Genomic DNA, 18,041 nt, shown 5'->3' with positions numbered 1-18,041 from the left:
GGCTGATTCTAATACTGTTATTGTGCATGCTCTTTACAGTATTGCAGATGCTTAAAATCTGGGATTAGTAAGGCATGCTCTACTGATTTACCTTGTCTCAATGCATTTCTGAAAAATGTTGAGAGGACACTTATGTATTAAAAAGATAATTAAATCTAAATCATATATAGTAATTTTTTTTTTCATTCCTGTTGAGATGCAAGCTCTGGCTTCCAGCTTGGAGTCAGCAAAGAATTCATTGGGATTGATTTTTCTGTGAGCAATTTTCTCTAAAGGTAGTTTAACTGAATGCACTTAGCTGCTAGATAATACCCTCTTTATATAAATTAACATTTACATATTAAACCATAAGAACTTCCTTTCATCATCTTAGCACTGTGCCTCTTCTCTCTCTCTCCCTCTCCCAGCTCTGGGTCCATCGACAGATCCAATTTTCAGGGAGGGTAGATTGGCCATTTGACCAAATTACTTCTGCTCCCTCTTGTTGTCCTCTTTGGAATTGGAGGAAAGGGTAGCAGAGCCTTAAGAATTACCGTTTTTTGCAGATGCTACTGTTCAGGTAAAGTTGACATTAGCTGCAGAGCATTCCAGAGGATGGAAGAACGGCTGGGAGGTACCACAGAGCCCGGCAGAAGGGCAGCTCCTCCCCCAGCAGGCTGTGGAGGTGCCCTGGGTGTGCTGGGATGGGTCTCTCTGACAGCAGGTGTGGTCGTCTAATCGTGTTCTCAGGTGCCCCCCTGTTCTAAAACATGCAGTGTACTCTTTGGCACCTGAAGTAGTTGCATGTGAGGAAAAATAATTCTGGGAAATTACCTGGTGTCTTGTTATATTTTCAGCAGGTTTTTAATAACCTGACTAATAAGGCCCTGCTGAGCAGCCAGTAATGAACAGATTGGTTTGGGAACCCTCGTGGTGGATTGTTCACAGGCTTTCTTGCTGCCAGAAGTGGTATGTCCAGAGCTTCCAGAGTAAATTCCTCACCATGTTATGCTGCTTTAGGTCTTATTTCTGAAGGGCAGTGCCTTTGATTGAATTTGTCACTTGGACTTTAAAGCCTCGCTGTGCTATACACATCAGAAAGAATTCTGGCCATCACAAAATTGTTGCACAAATTACTTCTGCAAGCTGATTTTATTCTGTCTCTTTACTTGGGGAAGACTGATGGTTCTAGCAAGGTAAATATTTTACAAGGAAATCTGCTAGTTGTGTAAACAGTGAAGGCACGACAAGTAAATAGTAACTTGTGTTTTATATTTTGCATCTGCTTGCAATCAAGCTCTTCCTTTTTTTAGATGTTATTGTCAGAACAAGATTGGATACGATCTCAGGGACAGCTAGTTCTGAGATTTCAGTCTCAATTTCAGTCCCTTTCTTCCTGTTTGCACCAACTCCAGCCCTACAGGAAAACCAAATAACTGCAGTTCTGTACTTGATGATTGTCTTTAGATACCTAAATGATTGATTAGCTAGCCTCAAGATGTATTCCTAAAGGCTTCTGGTCTGATGGCTTACATGTTCCTCTGGCTAAACCTAATATGTAACATATTTTAATTCAAGGAGTAAGTAGGGTAATTGAAATCAAGACTGAGGAAACATTTAACTTTGAAATATTACTTTAAAAGAAAACTACAAATGCCTGTTTTAGTGTTCAATTACTAGCAATGCAGTTCTCTTTTAAGTGAAATTTCAAACATACATTTTCAGGGCTAAGGGATTGGGACTAGTTTGTTTGCTGTCTGTGAGTTTATCACAGCTTACTGTGGAAAATGGGCTATAGTTACTAACACCAAAAATAAGAGAAGGTGTGGAGAAAATAAATTACCCATTGAAAGTTAATGCACCAAGTGAAAGTGATAGATTGTTGCAGTGAGTGTCTGTCACTTTTAATAATTGAGGCTTTGTACAGTTTATTTCAAGAACATTTAATCCACCACGATAATCTTGGTCTTAGTTCTGTTTCAAAAAAGATAGAAATAACTTTCCTCACTAGTCAAAGTTCATGTTGGTTTTGTGTTTGATTTGCTGTAAATCACCACGACTTTTGTGCATCGTAGTCCCTGAGGTTTGAGGCAACAAGAAGAATGACTTGAGCATTTACTTTGAAGGGCTTGTCCAAGTAGCCTAAAATAACTTGGGTTTCCATGAAGGAATTGGTAAAAAATTTGTTCTAGTTTTTTTGCACCAAAAAAAGTTGTCTAATTAAATTAGTGTCTAACTTAGAGGTCACTTTGTGCTCCCTAATTTATTCTTAAGCCATTGAGAACAGTATTTATAGTCCTTGTCCTCAACTGTTATTTGCTGGGAGTACAGGATATTCTTCTGTCATCTTGGTTATTGATTTGTAATGTGCTGTACAGTGTGATTTATAAAATTGCTCCACTGCATATTTTTAGAGAAATGTTTGAGGTCATCAAAATGTTTAGCTTCCTTGAAATTATTTACTATCAAGGGTAAAGGATCAAATGACAGGACACAATTACTTACAGATTTTCTTTGTATTCCTCTGATTCATCTGCTATATCTGTGGAATCAGTCAACATTTCCCAGGAATGTTCAACACTCTTCTAAGGATATTATTTTTGTTTGCCTAGAACTATTCTTCTTTTTCATCTTCAGATGAACTGTGTTATCTTTTTAGAAAATTGTCTCTGTGCTCTTTTGTGTATGCACATACTATTTCGTTAAACCTATTTCCAAGGAAAACTTGGGAAGAGAACCAACTTCTGTCCTTTCCTGAGCTGATCAGAATCCTCTGTGCATGTGCTGAAGGAATTTCTCTACCAGGATGCTCACTTGCCCAGTGGATCACTTGAGCTGCACTAGGATCCCTGAACTCCAGAGCGGCAGGTGACCTTGCCAGGGGTTTTAAAGCATTACCAGTGTCTTCTTAGAAGAAATGAAGGGACTCTTAGATCGTGTTTAGTAACACTTCAGCAGTTATTGCAGTTGTTTTTATGACCTTTGTTTGCTCTATGATGTTTTGTAGAGCTCCGTAACTCTATAATTATTTCTCCTCTTCCCTGATGCACTTAGATTCAGCAGAAGATGCATCCACACCACCTGACTCAGACTTGGGCAAAAACAACAAGAAGGAACAGATAAAAATGTGGTTCAGCCCAAGAAGTAGGAAGATTCGATGTGTCCTGAACAAGAGTCAACCTGAGACTAAAAGAAGTGACCCTGGTGAGAACACATCTTCAGTTTATGATTTCTTTCCTTCCCCTCCTCACGAAAAGCCCCCTGAGCTGACAAAAAAACCAACCCAGAGGCAGAATAAGAAGATGAAGAAGAAACATCTGGCAGACATTAACAAAGTGTGGAACTTAGAGAAACCTGGGCAGAAAGGAGTTGAGGAGAAGACTCCCAAGGAAAAGTGTGTGACCATCTGCAGTCAGCCAGTGATCCTGTGCACTCCGGAACCGGAGAGCCCCGAAGAGAGACCTCAGCAGGAGGCTGTGAAGGAAGATGATTCCAACAAAAATACAGGAAATGTGGAAGTGCCACCACAGGTAGAATCCCCAGAGAAGAAAGATAACAGTGAGGTTGTGTGCCCTGCACAAGAGAGCAAAGAAAACAATTGTACTCCAGAGACATCGCTGTCAATAGAAAGTGAAACCACTCCGTTAAAACGTGGGAGGGAGCAACCCGGGCTTCAGGTCACTCCTCATCCTAAAAGACTGAGGAGATCTGAGAGGGGCATTGCTGGGAAGGCAGGCAGGCAGGCAGATTGCTTGGAGGAGTTACCTCAGGGCTCCCCCATCTCCCCAGCGACTGAACACCAGACACCCGTTCAGATTTCTTCCTCTGCGTCAAAACTCACTGGCACTGTAAGGAAGACAAGAAGCTCTGCAGTCCAAGCAACAGATAGTCCTTCACTTTCAAAATATCCCTCTACCCCATCTACTCCTAAGACTTGCAGTCAAGTATCAATACCATTCAGTCCTTCTGTGTTGAAATCCCCTGGTGGCAACACAATTTCCAGAAGAAATTACAAAGGAGAGACTTTGCTCCACGTTGCTTCCATCAAGGTAGGACCATCATCTTCTAGTTTAACTTTTAACAGAGGTTTGAAAAGACAATGTTGTTTTAAAAATATTCTGTAAATCAGTTACTTCAGAACATCCTGTGTTGGTGGGGGGGAAGTCTCATTTTGTGATCTTTATCTTCTAGGTTTATTGGGAAGTTTCCAACCTGATTCTCTGATTTATAAAGAAATGACTGCTGGAATGATCAAAGATGGTTATACTTGGAAACTCAGTGTGCTACAGTGTCAGTTATACCTGTGAGTTCTAGGAAGTGATAAGCATTTAGATGTTTTGGCCTTGTGTGCCAGAAAGCTGTCTCTGATTTGTCATGAGGAGCTTAGTAAGTATTTCAGACCTCAGTGACTGATCTTGATCAGTTTAACTTGAGCAGGACAAGATCTGAATTACCTGTATAAAGATAACTATGAAGCCTTAACTGGGGTTAATTCCACAATCTTTGAGGTCTGCCACCTGGTGCAAGTGTTGGCTCAAGAGGAATGAGGTGCTGCACCCTGTGATTCCCATACTGAGCCCTGTGCTCTGAAGGGAAGGGACAGAGTTGGGGTGTTCTCAGTAGGGTTCAATTTTATGTAGGATCAGTGTTATTCTTGGAATGACAGCTGTCACTCATTTTGCTGTTATTACCTTGACCAGTTCCTGCTGTGGTAGAACTCCATGGCTTTGCTCTTTGCAAGGGCTGTCCTTGCCCATTACTTTGTAGAACTGCAGGGAGGGTAAAACTTGTCCCGCTCATCAGATGCACTCATGGCAGCTCCTTTTGGAGAGGTTGTTTCAAGGAGTTTGTAGTCTGGCAATTTAAACGTACTTTGTGCTAAATCATAATACACAAATACTGTGTGGTTAATAAACTACCTCTGCTGGAAGAATTGATTCCTCTGTAAGCATCCTGACATTTATACAGCACTTCTGTGTGGTGAGACAGGCTGTTCTTGAGCAATAACTGTGCCCTCTTTCAAAGGCATTCTAATAAGCCACTCCTGCTGCACGAGACCTTTTTAAACAGAAGTGGCAGCTGAGTTTGAGTTCAAATCTCGTACTTGATGCCATTAATATGGAGTTAGGGAGGAGAAAATGAAACATTGTCCTCACAGGACTCAAGAGCTTCGAAGGATAGATCTCTTGTTACCTCTCCTCGTAAGTCCTGTATATTCCTCTTTATTAAAACACTGTTTACAAATTGCCCTTGCATGATTTACTGGGAATTTGTAATGAATACCGTCATGACTGGCTGGCTCTTAAAAAAAATTGATGTACCTTGACAAGTTTTCACACAGGTGTGGTTTCCAGCAATGTGTCTGACACTTCTTTGGAACAGGAGTATTTCATCTAAGAAAACAGCCCCTCTGCAGCTTATTGTGATCCTTGGAGTACTGACATATTGGGGATATTGCCAGTAAGGTGTTTTTTCATTGCAAAGCATTTTGAAGGTAAATGAGTAGAAATGAAACAGTTCATGCTGTAGACAGAGGACAAGCATGTTTTGATTATCCAGGTTCAGTGGTGTCGCTGGCACTGCTTGTTGGCATTGGCACAGCCCTCTGAGAAAGGACAGGGCTGCCCCAGGGGGCTGGAAAGCTCATCTCCAGCTGGACTGTGGGCAGTGGGGTGGGCTTCTCTCAGTCCTCAGTGTGAATTCCTTTCAGTGTTGCCTTCTAATGTTTATAATTATTGAGCTAAAATGGGAAGTGCCTTCTGTTCCTCATTAGTTCTGCTGTGGTTTTTTATCCATCAGTTCCATATTCATTGAGGTGCTCATTAGCAAAGGCTTGTTTAGCTAGGTAGGGCTTCAGGGTGATCCCAAAGTTACTGCTGTCTTTTAAATGGAACTAAAATAAGGCCAGGGAAGTTATCTTTTGGTTATGGTCACAGTTTCCTTGCACGTATCTTTGTTTCCAGTTACTAAACTTCCAAGGCAACTCTGAGAAAGATGTTTTGCTGTCTCAGTTCCTCATCTGTAAAGGAGGTTATACAGGTGACCTCCTTTCTTTTGGGGTGTTTTTGGTTCTTATTATGTGGCTTAATAATCAGGGGATTATTATGGCATTCTGAAGAAGCTGCTGCATCCCCTGGTAGCCAGGAAATGTAGGCACAGTCACTAGTCCCTGTCAGAGTAGATGAAGTTCCTGGAGCCAACATGATGGGAGGACTTGCTCTTTCTAAAGAAGGATTGGCCATGGGGTTTGGGAACATCTTACTTTGTGAAGCAGCGACCAAGAAATATTCATGATTGCCATGAATGAGTGCCACTGCAAGAAAACATGGGTTTTCTTGCATGCAAGTATCTTTTATAACCTGTATGTTTCTAGATCACTCTTCCAACTTGTAGAACCCTGCTATGGAACTGATAAGTGTTTCCTCAAAGACACTGGTCTTGAAAACACCAGGCTTTATACTGTATGTATATTCTTATTGTGGGGTTTAGTTTGGGGTTGGGGATTGTTTTTGTTTTTTTTTTTTTGTTTATTTGTTTGGTTTTTGTTTTTGTTTGGTTGGTTTTTTTTCCAAAATAATGTCATTTTCCATTTCCATTGTCCAAAATGTCATTTTTTTTCTGTTTCTGGAAGGAGTATTTATCTTCCAGTTTTGTTTTATAGGCAATTTTTTCCTTGTTCTTTCCACAGCCAGTAATGTTTTTCCATGTGTATAATGGGCAACAGACATGTAGCTGCCACCCTCCCCCCCAAAGTGAAATAAAGTCTAATTCTCTGGGACTTCATTAATTATAAAAATAAATCTGTATTATTTTCATTAGCTGTTAGGGTCTAATATCCAGAATTTAATTAAAGCTAATTGAATTCTCCCTTTTTTTCTTATTTAAAAGAGATCATAAACAACATTGTCACGCATGAAAAGTGAGTGTTGTACTGTTTCAAATGATTCTGAGGGATTGTCCCCATTTACTTCTACTAGTTACTGAAATCAAAATGGTTCTCAAGAAGGGTTCTGTTGTGGCTGAACTTAGTGCTGAGCTAAACTAATAAATGAAAATAAAGGTAACTCTTCCTGCAGCAAACAGCAGTCATGTTTATCTTCATGGTCATTAAAGGTAAAAATTCCAATTAGTTAAAATACAAAATGTGACCTTTTCAACTCAGAATGTTCTAAACTAGTGGGAAATTGCCCAATCAAAAGCCCTTCCACAAGGGAGATTTTTTACAGTAGGATAACAGATTGTTCCCAGGACCAACTCTTACCTGGCAGATAAAACACAGCACAGCCCTACGTACTGAGTTAGTGTGGGGAGAGAAAAACCCCACTGTTTCTTGGTACAGCATTTCAGCTCTTGGCTGTGCCTGTTTCTGCTGCATTGCCAAAGGAGATGAGGGGGCATTCCCCAGTGGAATTGTGCCACTGTGGCACAAGAGGGATAGTGAACTGCAGTGCAGTAGGGTTGCTGAGGGCCAATAGCAACAGGCACACTGTTTCCAGGGTGGGAAGTAGCTGGGAGAAGGCTTGTTGTGCTTCAAGTTAGAAGGAATCAGAGTTGTCCCTGCTCTGAGGAAAGAAGAAATTGCATCAGATGTGCAGAGCATCTGCTCAGTTTGATGAGAGAGAGGTGGTGTACTGGGACTGGTTTTGGTTACCTCCTGTTCCAGGGCCCTTTAGTTCTGACAGCTGACCAGGAGGGCCTTCAGAAAGGCTTCACCCGTGGCTGACCTGCTGTTCTGGACTCTTGGTGGTCTTTACATCATTACACCTAACACTAATAACTAGGAGATAATCCCTTCCCAGCCTGTGAGACTGCTCTGCCTTTTTGTTGCTGTGTTACCACTTAATGACACATTAGGAGGACGGTGAAAGAAGATTTTGTGTTTTTTAGTCATGGTCAACATCAGAATACCTTGTAAATCCTGTTTTCAGGTGTCTGACCTAGTCAGCTGAGCAGGTCCTTTGGTGCCAGATATGTGTGTGCCATGGCTGAGTGTTGGGTCACAGAATGTCTCCCCTCCCAGAGAAGTGAGGCCAAGGCAAATATGAAATAGCATTGTGGTTTCAAATGCAGAAGTTAAGAATGTGAAAACTGGACATGAGTCAAAGCAATCCATCTTCCCAAGTGCTGATTTGAAAGCTTGGAAACAAATTAGCATTTCTTTTTCAATAATGCTTGGTTGTTACTTCTGTTTCTGAGGCAGGTTGAACTTCTTGCATGCATTCTCTTTAAAGGTTAAGCACAGCTGCTTGTGTGTTTGTTATTAATAAATGGTCTGCTGGGTAGGGGATTGATTTGGAGAAATTTGAGGGGAAAAATTTGCTGGTTACTGGAAAGAGTTGATTGGAGCATTTGCAATTCCTATAAGCACTCTGTAATTCATATTTGTCCTCCTTGACTATTTATGAGTTCTAAATAACCTAGTTCCCCCTCAACTTAAACAAACAAATGGCTTTGGGTTTGAAAGGGGTTTTTTTTCTGTTCATTTGTTTGGCCTAAAGATTGAAGTTGCTTGGTTACATTTGGAAATAAAGGGAGAAGGGTTTGGTAGAAGTAGTATAAATTTTTAGCTTCATCTTCATGTACTGTCCTAATTGTTTGGATCTTTTGAACTGGTAGAATGTTTTTATTAACTTAATAATTTAAACAAGACTTCTGGGTGGAAAATATCTGTGGTTAATGGAGATTGTAAAGGGTACAATGGGAAAAAAACCCCTGTAAAATAGGACCGAAAGGACACTTGCAGTTCTTAACCAAATATCTGTGTTAAAATCAGGACACAATTGACTTGAGAGAAAAGGAAAAAACAAACAAACAAACAAACAACGACCTCGTGTGAGCCAAGTAAAGATGTTTTTCTGGGCTCATGCCATCTGTGGCTGCAGGAACTAAATTCTCCTTGGGAGGAAGTGTTAGTAAAGCTGTGCAAATACCCTTCTCTGCAAGCTACTGCCGGCTCCAGGTCTGCCAACAGATGGCCCCAGTGCCTTTCCTGCTCGTGTAGTTTTCCCAGCTCCGGTAAACTCTGTCAGGGAGGAAGAGCAAACCCGTGGCTTTATTGTGTTGTCACTACACATGAGCTTTGTTATGAGCTTAAAACGTCCTTTGCTTTGTTTCTTCCGAACGGACAATTCTGCATTCTGCAGTAGTTCTCTGCCTCTTCAGGAGCTGGATGTAATCCTTCATTGATAATGAGATTCCAAAATAAACACTTCCCAGTGAATTGGTAACGTTAGCATTTTTCTACCTGCTGTCTGTCGTGTTCTCTCTTTCCGAACAAGGAGTGTCTCCATTTACCTTTCCACTCTGCTGTGCTACAGACTGCACAGACACACTCCCAGGGTCCCTCCTCACATCCTCTGCTTGTGACTCCCTGTTGGAGACTCATGATTTCCTGCTGGCATTGCTGGATGGAGTAATCTCAAGGAACTAAATGGGCTAAGTTGATCCCAGTAATAGTCAAAGTGCAGCTTCATGCAGCATCTTGGAATCAGTAATTCCATACTAATAGTTGTGGTCTTTTCTGCTTTCTTGTGGAGGAAAAACATGGGATAGACATGTTTGGGCTGGGACTTGTACCTACCAGGTCCTTACTCTTTGTTGTTTAGAGTTTAGAAAAGCATTTATTGACTTGTAAATGTTAGTGATTACATCGACTGTGAGAGAAGAGGTCAGTGTAAAAAAAACCAAAACACCTCTCCCCACCCCCTTCCCTGGGGGGAAAAAAAAAAACCAAAACAACCTCCAAAAAACCTGAACTGTCCAATGTTAAAAAAAAATGCACTTTTTTTCTTTACTTTTGGATGCTGTCAACGCTGGTGTCCACCCCAGCAGCATTTCCTTTGATAAAACTGCAGCGCTGTCTCACAAATCAACGTTCAGAACTGATCTGGGAAGCTGTGGTGCTGCCTAATGCCCACACAGATTATTAGCTGTGCTTCCTGCTTTAAAGGAGTACTCCTGAAATGTCAAACCCTTGCTGTACATGTTTGCAAACTGAACTTTAAATGATAAGCTCAGATCTCGCTCATTATAGATAATTGTAGCTTCTCTCTGTTGGAAAAGATCTTAATGCTGAGCAGTGTCTTGGCTGCCTCTGAGTAGCTCCTCAGATTTGATGCACGTCTGTTCCCTTGCAGCCATGAGGAGTATGCTGCTCTTAGAATTCTTGAGTTGCTTTGAAAGGTAACATTTTGCTGGGACATCTAGGTTGGGAATATAATGCATGAAATTTATCTCCGATGTGTTAATTTGCTTGATGGTTGTAAAGCCAGAGGTTCTCAGCATTTTTTTGGTGAATTTTGAGTTTACAGTTGTTGCCTGCTGGATTGATTTCTGGTGAGCAGCCTGTCTTAATATTTTCTCTAACTAAAGAGTAAAGATTAAGGCTATTTTGGTTTTTTTGAGGTGTTCCTCGATAACAAAAAAAATGAATTAAGTTTATTTTTATTGTATTTAAAGCTTAATTTAATATTCTCTCAGCTTTTCTTTCTAAGGCATGCTGTGAGTAACAGGAATTCCTTGACTTTCCACTACCACTGTCTCTTTGGGTTACTTTTTCCACCTGCTCTTAAGATGGCCTGCACTGCAGAGATTTCTGTGCCTCAGCTTCCACAGGAGCCTTCTCCTTACCTTTTTATAGCTGCATCTGGATGTGCTCCAATCTTACAACCAACTTTCTCTCTTGTACTTTGCTTTTCAGAGTGTCAAAACCTCCGATTCACAAATTCTGCTCTTTTGCTTCCTTTGCCTTGTCTCTGCTTAGCCTCTCTCCATAATCCACCCTTTTCAACACACGTCTCCTTGCTTATAGTAAAAACCAAATACAGCTTCTTTCAAAAAGCAGATTTAAACTATTTTGGTAAAATAACTGTCAGAGAAAGTATTGATGAGATTCAACTTGGGTAGTAATTGCAGTGTTAAATAAAACTCTTTTCCTTTTGACTTGTGGAAAAACAATTTCTAGAAGCTTGTCAGGCTTATTAATTTATTTCACCTGTGTTTTCAACCAGTTATTTAGATTAGCTTGAAAAAAAAAATCCAGTCTGAAGGATAAGGAAATTCTCAATAAATGTTCCTGTCTTTAATCCTTGCAGTTGACTCTCGTGGGCAGATTGCAATCAGCACAAACTTTTGCCTTTGTTTGGAGTTAAATCTGGTCTATGCATTGTTTTTATCTAGTAATATATATTTGTGCAAAATGTGTCGGTGCCTCTAAATGAACAGTAATGATAAACTGTGATCTCCAAACCAGCTGAGCTTTTGTTGCCCCTGACAATATCTACGTGGAAGGCTTATATCATTGCATTCTTATTGCAGCTACATTTAGAGTTTGGCATCTCTTAAATTTCTGTTGCCTTTGTGTATCTTCTTCATTAGTTTTTCACAACTATGTTTTTTTCCCTATGTAGGGTGACTTAGCAGCTGTGGAACAGCTGCTGACAAACGGGGCAGACCCCAATGTCAAAGATAATGCTGGCTGGACACCACTGGTGAGTATTGAAGTCCTCTTTTTCTGTCATCTGTCTTCTAATCAGATTTTACTTTATCCCTCCTTTCCTCGCCCATATTTTAGTTCCCTTTACACAGAGGATTTTGCAAAGTGAAGAAGTGATGATAAACAAGGTTAAAAGAATTCATAGCAACTACTGACCTGCCCAAATCTCGCTGTCCTCTGCTGGGATGTTGGGCAGGCCATGAAATCATTCGGCCTGTGATTCTGCAAGTGCAGAAGATAAAACCACAATAGCTAGAAAACAATCAATTGCAAACAACGTTTATACTTTATGGGTTCTTAATGCCCTCAGTGTTTTGGAAACGTGTCAAGTAGTGGAATGAAAAAGTTGTTCACTCGGAATTGCAGAAAACAAACAAAAAGTTCTTTTCAACCATGACTTCTTCCTCTCCTGAAGAACACTCCTGACAGTCTCTAATCTGGGAGGCTTTGTTCCCTGCAGTCTGATTTGCACACAGCTGACCATTGTTCAGCTCCTCTCAGTGCTTTTTGTCAGTGCCGGGTTCCCAGGTTAGTTCCTGGCAGGAATGTCACGCGCTGTCCTGGCATATCGTCTCTCCCCTGACCCTCCCCTGAGTGCTGGAAAGCGAATTAACTGTGTGGCAGAAGTCCTTGCCGTGAGCCCTGTGTCACCTGTCCGCTCTCCTGGCTGTGCCCCCAGCACGAGGCGTGTAACCACGGGCACGGGGCGGTGGTGGAGCTGCTGCTGCGGCACCGGGCGCTGGTGAACACCACGGGCTACCAGAACGACTCCCCGCTCCACGACGCCGCCAGGAACGGCCACGTGCACATCGCGGAGCTGCTGCTCGCCCACGGCGCCTCCCGGGACGCAGTGTGAGTACGCGGGAATGTCGTGGGAACCGCGGCAGCAGCCACAGCCACAAACTCCAGAGCCACAGCTACAACTTTCAGAGTGCACGTTGAGTAAACGGGAAGCAAAGCCAGTAATAAATGTGATTTGTTTGAAGTGAGGGGGTGGGTGTCAGATGTACTCTCTGCTATGCTTGAAGCCTCCTTTTCCAGGTGGTTGTTTCCTTTCCACTTTCCTTTGTCCTAAGCTTTTCTGAGGACTCCTGAGTCACAGAGAGCTGGAGTACTGGAGACTGCACTAGGAAAGCAACAACATATGCTTGCCCTAATCTTACACTTTCCTGTTGGCATCTTGTTATAGCAACTGTCGGCTCGAAGATGCTGAGCTAGATGAATTTTGAACTGCTACAGCTGTTTTTTGTCTCTCTGCTTTTACTACACTACTTGCTAGCAGAAGGCATTTTGGTCCAGTCTCCCCTATTTTCACAAATGATATAAACACAGGCTGAGATTTGGGAAGTGTCTCTTTTTTTTTTTTCTTTTTTCATTCTGGATCGAAGCACTAATCCTTGGTACACTTTTTAATTAAAAAAAAAAGGAGTTTTTTTCAGTTGACTCTTCTACACAGTTACACCTCCTGAAGATTTTGGCATTTGTGTAGAGGAGGTGTTAAAGAATCTTTTAGTCTATGAATAACCCTGCAGCCTATTAGTATTTCAGACACTAAATGTAATTTTAGGTGGTGTATTGTTGTTGTGCCAGGGCTTGTGTGTAAATTTGAGTCCAATGCAAGTTGTCAATAGGTGTGTGTATGGAGTAACACAGCAGGATGAAGTCTTGCATGGCACAGGTTTCCTTGGCAGCTGCATAAAGAAGCATAAATAAGTTCAGCTTAATCACTTGAATTCTTAATATTTGCTCCTGAAGCTTACAGAATTAAGGTGCTCTCTGGGAAAGCGTAGGGTTTTCATAAAGTCCCAATCTTGGAGATATTAGAGTTTAAAAAAAACAACAAGAAAAAACCAAAACAAAGCAACAAACTCTCAAGACTTAAGCATGAAAAAGTAAAACAAGGATCAATTGTTCATCTTTGCTTTGTTCTTAAACAATAAGGACTAGCACATTACAAACTGACAGCTTCAGAAACTCATTTTCAAGACACTTTGACTATCAGGAACTGGTTGTGTCACACTTATCACTTGTCTCTCTGGCATTTGAAAGCCTGGCACAGCCACCAGCTCTGATGGAAGGTTTTGACAGGACCTGAGCACTGGGAGGTTTGCACAGCTGAGACTCCAAATGCCAGCAGTGGACTCTGCAGGTCTCTCATTAGCCTTGGTCTCTGCTGCATGTGTTCACACAAACAGAGGTGAAGCTGAACCTCTTTCAGCTCATTCTGCATGAGCAAACATGGCTTTCTGTTGAAACAGAAGCTTTTTAATCAGGGAAGGAGAGATTTATGTAAACTTCTAACTCTGCCTTAACTTTTTACTGAATGTAGATGATGTTCAGTTAAAATCCTTTTGAGAACAAATTTAGCTGCTGTTAATCTTTGTGTGATTTGTCTGACAAAAGCAGCCCTGGGTTCTTTGACAAAAATTCAGTTTTGTATGTCCCTCCTGGATTAATTGATGCTTCCAGGACTTCTTTTCTGGCTGAAATGCTACTGTGTGTGTTGCTATTACATCGACGTTGGAAAGGGATTGGCCTTTTCCCCCTCCCTGTTTTTACAGAAAGCATTAGAGCCACACAGTAAGGGATGTACAAGCAAAGTGTTCAGGCTTGAATAGTGAGACTCTGCTGACCTCTTCTAAACACTGTCAAGAAACAGTAGAAACAAGAACAGTGTTTCTGAGACTTCTAAGAATGTCTTGTGCCTCCCTTCCTTCCTGTGCCCCACTAGCTTTCAGCAATGAAAAGTGCTGTGATCTTTCCCTGGATCATGACTTTGCAAATCTTGCAAAGTGTTGGGTGTTTTTTTCTGCCACCACTTCTGGTAGTTGTACTCCTAAATGAGCAGTGGTTGGATTTGTCTGGGTAAGTGGATTTGAACCGTCTTTAATAGAGAAGGTTTAATTTACTCTTTTTTTTTTCCTAGTGGATACAAGTACCCTTAGAATGAAGTCACATCTGATGAGAAGTTTGTTTTTCTTCAGTGACTTCTTTCCTGGATCCCTGAAACCTGCAGAGCAGTTTTAAGAACAGGAGGCAAAACCAGGCTGAGCACTGGAGATGGTGCAATTATAGTTCTTTTCATTATGACTAGTTATAGTTGGCCTCTCTGTATGTAATGCAGGATCTGCTCACCTTCCCATTGTTATTTTAGTGTCTTGACAGTAGAAATTGAGGAGTAATGAGTAGATCTTGCATCTCTTCTCAAGGGTTTATTTCCTTGAGGAACATACCTGAGGAGTCCCTTAACTTTAGATAGAGGTGTGCAGTGCATGAGCTAAGGCTATGCCAAGCCAATTTTTCCAGATCAAAAAATTTGTCTCATTTTAGTTTGCTTTTTTCTTATTTTTTTTTAGAGTATGAAACTCCTTCTAGTCCTTTTGTGGGGGCTCTTCAGGCTCTCGATGAACTACCTTTCAGCCCAGGAAAAGACCCTCCTTAATGTGATGGGATAAAGTGATTCTTCATTACCTCACAGGAGAGCGGGGAGGAAAGTTTGATTAGTTCACTCTGGTTGCTTAAAAGTCTTTCCCTTTAGCAAAGCTCAGTAAAATGTGACCATGATAAATGTGTTCAAATGTTACTGGGGACACTATGAAATATATGGCGTGAAACCTCACAAAAGTGACTGATGTCTTGCTGCTGTTTTGACAGTAGAATTAACTCAGTTTTGTGTCTTAATGTCCCTTGTGTGTTGGAGAGTTAATCTACTGGAATAAAAACAGAGCTTGTGTTGAATAACCTGCTTAGAGCAGTAGTTCTGAAATTTAGAATGACACTCAACTGTGCCAGAGGAAATATGTTTTTAAAGATGTGCAGTATTTACTGACTGCAGGCCCAAAGGCAGATAAACCCCACTGGTCTGTGCAGGGATGTAGGATATATCTGGAAGCAAATACAGCTGCTTCCTAAGGGACCTTAACTGGTGAGGTGCACAGGTATAACCCCCTCCAGGGAGCTGAGACTTTGCAGTTCCAGATTTAGATCATCAGGTTCACAGACCCATCAAGCCATCTCATTCCAGGCACCTTTCAGGCTGTTGTTCTCCTGGCATGTTAACACATAGTGCATTAAGAATCAACTGTGTATAATATGAAGCAGCCACACACCTTTTGGGCCAAGCGAGTACAGATGAGGGCTTCCTCTTCTGCCAGAAAGCAATCCTGGGATTTCCGTATTCCTTGGCAAAAAAATTTCTTTTGAGATCTCTAAGATTTAATAGTTGTGGCACTCCATTTGCCATTGAAATTTTCACTGACTGGGAAAGATATGAACTACAAATGAAAAATATTATGTGGACCACTGGACCTATTAATTGTCCTACTGGTCTTGTTAATTTTTTTTAAGTTAATCTCCTACACATAGCTAATTTTTATTTTTATGGCTTTTTTCAATGTGCTTGAATTCTGCCTTTTTTCCTTGCTTCACAGCAAGCCAAGTGATTTGAAAAATTAGATCTGTGCATTTGCAATTTCACAGCACTTCCTAAATGCTCTCCCTCAAATGGGCTGCCTTTCCAGCTCTTCATGCACAATAAGTTCAGCATTAGTAAAAATCGTAGCAGTGCTCCATTTTTTTTAGGTGTTGGCTGTCTTTGAGTAGTTGTGAGTCTGATTCTGAACAAACCTCCAGAAATGCTTAGGGATAGACTACAGTCATCAATTATGAATGAATGGCACAGGGACAGAACCTCTTCTAACCTGCAGTTAGTTCAGGAGGCATTAGGCCTGTGACACTGACATCATTTTGTCTGCTCTTTCTAAGACAAGAGGGTGCAGGTCTTTGCTGTCTCAGTGCAAGACAGTATGTTTAACTTCCTGCTGACAGCAGGTTAATTAAAACCCTGGCTCTGTTTGGGTATCTCATATGGTTTTTCTGGCTGCACAGATTAAGTTTTCTTCCTTCTGTCAGGTTCAGAAAAGGTTTCTATTTACCATATTCTCCAGTCCAGGTGCTGCCTGGAGAGCCCTGACCTAGTCCTGTTTCCACGTGGGAGTTAGTGGTTACTGCACTGAGACCTGGTTGCTGGACTTCCATTCAATACTGAACTCCTTTGTGGGGCTGGGGTAAAACTTGTGCTCAGCTGTGGAACCAGAGGTAGCTTCTGGTATCAAAATGGAGCAGCTTAAAACTCCTCATTACAAAGTATCATGTAGTTATTGTTTGCCTTCATCAGAAGCTGTGCAAGTTTGGAGCTTTGAAACCATTAACAGGCATGTCTCCATATTTATCTTCTCTCCTCTGACGACTTCTTTGCTGAAAGTTTAATGAAACATTTAGAAGGTAGCTGTAAAGTTTTGTTTTGGCTATAGCAGTAACCTCTGTTGTCTTCATACCTAATACTTCAGCAGTGTTGTGCCATAAACTGAATCCTATTTCTAAAGCTTTTCCTAAGAAGTTCTTTGATGTGTCAGTCCTTAAGATATCATCTGTCATCTCGTGTAAAGTCATACTCTGAAGATTACGTGGAGTTGCTCTTCACTGGGCTCATCTCTGCTCTCAGCACAGCCATCCTGCTCTTTGATTGGGATTTGTTCGAGCTGTGATAGCCCTCTACTGACTACTCAGTACCTTGATGACTGACTAATGGGAGGCTGCTTGCATCAAAGGGTACATCTGACTCTTGAATGTTTAAAACAACTTTCAAAAAGCCTACTTGCATTCTGGTAGAAAGAATTATGCCTTAGAGACCTTGTATTCCAGCTTAAGCACCACAGGCAATTATTTCTCCTTTGTAGAAACAATTGTGTCTTCCCTCTGAGTGTGGAACTCCTCATGTGCACTGGGCCCATTCCCAACGAGCCTAGATCTGTAGCAGGAGCACTCATAGTTACTGATATTTCTAAAAACACTGTTTGTGTGTTAGGGTGGACCTAATGGGCATGTCTGATTTTGCTTTGCAAACTGGATCAGAATTAATTTTGTACTCTGAACAGGGTGGACGATTTCCCTTGTTCAGCTGGGCTGGATAAAGACAGATGGGAGCACATTTTTGTCAAAAGTTTTTGTTTCCCACTCCTGTGCCTTGCCAGTGGTGTTGTGCTTACATAGGTCTGGTCCTTGATGCTCATCATAGGGTTAAAAATAGTATAAATTCCTCATATTAAAAGCAGTTCCTCAAGCTCCTGCCCTGGTAAGTGTGGCAGAGGCTGGGCACGGGCTCCTCATGGTGATCACTGACTTCTCGGATGGTGAGTGGGTGCCTAACTGAAAAGTACGAATATGGGTTTCATCCTTTTTCTTTGAAAAGGATGAGTAAATTACAACAGTAACCTCCTTGAAATCTATTGTTAGGATGTGCTCCTCATCTTGGTTTTTATTTTGTAAACCCTATTTTCTCCCGTTTCAGCTACATTTTCTCTCTTTCCTTAAGCTCAACAATCTACTTTGTTGCAAATATTCAAAACTCTTAAATCATCCCTTGTGCTGGTGTTCTTTTTTCAGACCTCAGCTCCCAAGTCTGTCAGAATTTAGCTATGCCACCTTACCACCCTGTAAATAGCCACTGATTCATCAATGCTCCATAATGATGGGATAGCATTTCACAGCACTATTACAAATTCATTAA

The 18,041-nt window shown here is 41.3% G+C and overlaps 1 protein-coding gene across 2 annotated transcripts in view; it reads left to right on the top strand.

The window, feature by feature from the left end:
- The window catches only part of BARD1 (BRCA1 associated RING domain 1), a 41,728-nt gene that overhangs the window by 7,767 nt on the left and 15,920 nt on the right, over positions 1–18,041 (top strand). For both annotated transcript variants that reach the window (XM_032693994.1, XM_032693993.1), the window contains exons 4-6: positions 3,034–4,028; positions 11,388–11,468; positions 12,153–12,325. In XM_032693994.1, the coding sequence (XP_032549885.1) occupies positions 3,034–4,028; positions 11,388–11,468; positions 12,153–12,325 (1,249 nt within the window). The remainder of the gene's footprint in view (positions 1–3,033; positions 4,029–11,387; positions 11,469–12,152; positions 12,326–18,041) is intronic.

The sequence above is a fragment of the Chiroxiphia lanceolata genome, chromosome 7 (genome assembly GCF_009829145.1).
Source record: "Chiroxiphia lanceolata isolate bChiLan1 chromosome 7, bChiLan1.pri, whole genome shotgun sequence".
Classification (NCBI taxonomy): Eukaryota; Metazoa; Chordata; class Aves; order Passeriformes; family Pipridae; genus Chiroxiphia; species Chiroxiphia lanceolata.
Note: the sequence above shows the minus strand (reverse complement) of the source record. Positions and strands in the feature narration are given on the sequence as shown.